Source organism: Otolemur garnettii, unplaced genomic scaffold, assembly GCF_000181295.1.
Source record: "Otolemur garnettii isolate 467f Iridium unplaced genomic scaffold, OtoGar3 scaffold00024, whole genome shotgun sequence".
In the NCBI taxonomy this organism is placed as follows: Eukaryota; Metazoa; Chordata; class Mammalia; order Primates; family Galagidae; genus Otolemur; species Otolemur garnettii.
In genome coordinates, this window is record NW_003852419.1 from 1,299,947 (window position 1) to 1,303,087 (window position 3,141).

General features: G+C 55.5%; 1 protein-coding gene across 1 annotated transcript in view; it reads right to left on the minus strand.

Moving 5' to 3' along the window:
* HAAO (3-hydroxyanthranilate 3,4-dioxygenase) overlaps positions 1–1,994 on the minus strand; it is a 15,391-nt gene extending 13,397 nt beyond the window's left edge. The window contains exon 1 of the mRNA XM_003787968.3: positions 1,837–1,994. Coding sequence (XP_003788016.1) covers positions 1,837–1,916 — 80 coding nt within the window. The 5' untranslated portion in view covers positions 1,917–1,994. The remainder of the gene's footprint in view (positions 1–1,836) is intronic.
* Positions 1,995–3,141: the final 1,147 nt, after the last annotated feature.

Genomic DNA, 3,141 nt, shown 5'->3' on the forward strand with positions numbered 1-3,141 from the left:
GGGGGGGGGGGATGGGTTAATGGGCTGAATTGTGTCCCTCCTTCCCAAATTCATATGGTCAAGTTCTAACTCTCAGTACTGTAGAATGTGACCATAGTTGGAAACAGGATCCTTGAGATGTAATCAGCTGAGTTAGAGTGAGGTTATGCTGGCGTAGAGTGGGCCCCAGTCTTCTGTGACTGGTGTTCTCTTGGGGGAAATAAGGGCCAAACCCGTAAACAGGGAGAGGGCCTCGAGTTGGTAGAAGAGATTGGCATGATCAGCAGAAGCCAAGGAACACTAGCAATGCCAGCACCCCCCAGAAGCTGGTGGATAGGCCTGGGGCAGAGTCTCCACACAGTTCTAGCAAACAAACACCAGGCACAAAGCCAGGGCCCTTTCTCTGCCCCTAGACCTGCCTGGCTGCCTGCCTTTGCCTCCACTCTTTGCTTGCTGATACTTATTTGCTGCCTTCTCCCACCAGAAGTCAGCTCCACAAGGAAGTGGATTTTGTTAGTTTCCTCCTTTATCCTCAGTGTCCAGAACAGCCTGGTGTGTAGTAGGTACTTAGTGAACATCTGTTGAATGAATAAAGAAAGGTCCTGGAGGTGACCCAATGGAATCAGAGCAGTGGCCGTGAGCTGGAGAGGAGCAGATGGGGGTGAGATACCCTCAAGAGGAGAAATCGGCGGACTGAGAATGAGAGACTGCAGACAGGGATACAGTGGAGAAAGGAGGCCCAAGATGGTAGAGCTCTGAGTTGGAGGTGACAGCAGTGGTAGAGAAGATCCCAGGAGAGGTACTGTTAGCCATGGAAGTATTGCACAGTGATAAAGAGCATGCAAGTGGACTTTGTAGTCCAACTGTTCCACAGGCTTGAGTCTGGAGTCTGCCCCACACTAGCTCTGTGACGGTGGGAAAGCTGCTTATTAATATCTTACTGCATGGGGCTACTGTTAGAATTGCAGGCGGAGAGGTAGGTGGAAAGACTATGCTAAAACATAGGGGTTCTATGAGGGGCTCCAACGTTGTCCTTGGAGGCTGGGACAGGTGGCCAATTTCCCAGAATTCTTGGGAAAATTGGAGGGAGGTGGAGGGAGGTGGAAAATTGGAGGAAGCGGTGGGGGCTGGGGTGGGAGAAGGAAAATGGCCCAGGACTCTGACCAGAATCCTGGCCTGACAAAGTGTTAGCCCTTACAGCTGTCTGGTTTGAGGTGCCACCCCACGGGCGAAGTCCTGTGGGCCCAGCAAACATGGGGAATGTGAGCCTGCATCTGGGGGTCACATGAAACCCAGCCATGGAGCTGAGGGAAGGGGAGGGAGGTGATGGGGTCACAGGGGAGGACCTGGTATGGGTGCTTGCAAAGAGGTCCTAGAAAGAAAAATAAATCAAGATCCTCCCAAAGAAGCTGGTCCTCTGAGTTCCCCTTTGCTTGCAGCTTCCTGGACAGGGTTGGGGTGTATGATTTGGCTGTCCCCAGACCTAGGTTCTACTGCAATTCTGGGGCATTGAAACGCACCCTCCCCAAACTTACTTTTACTAAGGGGTAAGGAGCTACTTGGGGGCTGGATAACTGTTTCTCATCCCTGAACAGAGGGTCCCGTCCTGCCATCTCATGTCCCACCACTTCAGAGTCACCTTAGCCTTCCTCAGAAGGCAAAGCCACAGTGCTCAACTCGAGTCACCAGAAAGAGGAACTGACGGAGGATGGTGGAACCGGAACAGTCTGTTCTCATCCTCGCCCCAAGACACCATGAGAGTGAGCATCTGGGTCAAGGACCAAGAGCTGGCTAGTAAGGATGCAGATGGCAGAGGCGAGGACAGAGTGGGTAGCGGTGGGAGTGCCTGAGACTCACATGAGCTTGTTGCAGACCGGGGGCATGAAGGAGGCCCGGTTCTCCTCCACCCACGTCCGCACAGGCACCGGCCGCTGCATGGCTTACGGGGAGCCTCTTCTGCCTTCTGGTGGCGGAGTCCTCCCCGCCGGTGGTCGAAAGCCCGCGACTCCGCCCCGCCGCCTGCAGGCCGCCTCATTAATCCGCATCCTTAGGTTCAAAGGGCGGAACAACGCCCCCACGACACCAGGGTGGCTGTCCTGGGGCCCTGAGCTTCCGCCCCTCTCGGACTTTGGCCTGACCTGGCCCGCGCCCCCCGCCCCCCGCTTCTCTGGGGCAGGAGCTCAGAATTCCCGCGGCCCTGTCCACCCCATCAGCGTCCCGGGGAAGCCCTGCACACCCGCACCGAGGTGGGAACCGGCACAGGGTCCAGACCCTTCCTGGTCACTTGTCCCCGGGGAACCCAGGGACGCGCTCCATAATACGGCAGTGGAGAAAACGCGGGTTTGGAAACTGCAGCGCCTGAGTATATGGTGCTGGCACTGAATTAAAGCCTCAGTTTCCTCATCTGGAAAATGGGGATGACAGCACAGCCACTCAGGCCTGCCATGCGCGTTGAACGAAAAGATGCCCAGCGGCTGCTACAGGCCCTGATTAATGTTAGTACCCTCTGCTTTCACAGAGGACAGAGGACAGCGGTCAGGGCAGAGGCCCCCCATGTACTGAGTGTGGCTGGCTCTGCTCTGTCTTGGGCTTTCGAGAGAAGCACTTGTGGGCTCAGGGGTAGGGGAGCCCGCGGTGCAAAACAGGGGTGGCGGAGCCAACCCCCAGGGGAACATTACTCTTAGCACCAACGTGGTAGGGGACATAGACGAGGTGTCTGGCATTGTTCTGAGCTCTTTACACGTCTTAGGAACATAGCTGACATGCAACTGAGGCAGACAAGGACCTCAGTGTCCTAGTCCTCAGGAATGGGGGGGGGCATGGAGTGGACAAACTCTGCAGATGATTACAGCCCTGCCTGAGGGGCTCTAACACAGTTATTCTTGGGGGCTGGGTCCTGAGTGTGAAGGACTCAGAATTCTTAGGAAAATTAGAAGGAGGTAGAGTGGGGAGTGGGGGGTGGGTGGGTAGGAAAATGGCCCAGGGCTGACACCACAATCCTGGCTTCAGAGTTTAAGAAACTCTACCCCCTTGGGCAGGGCTGTGGCTCAAAGGAGTAAGGGGCCGGCCCCATATGCCGGAGGTGGCCAGTTCAAACCCAGCCCCCATCAAAAACTGCAAAAAAAAGAAAAAGAAAAAAGAAACTCTACCCTCCTCCAAGTC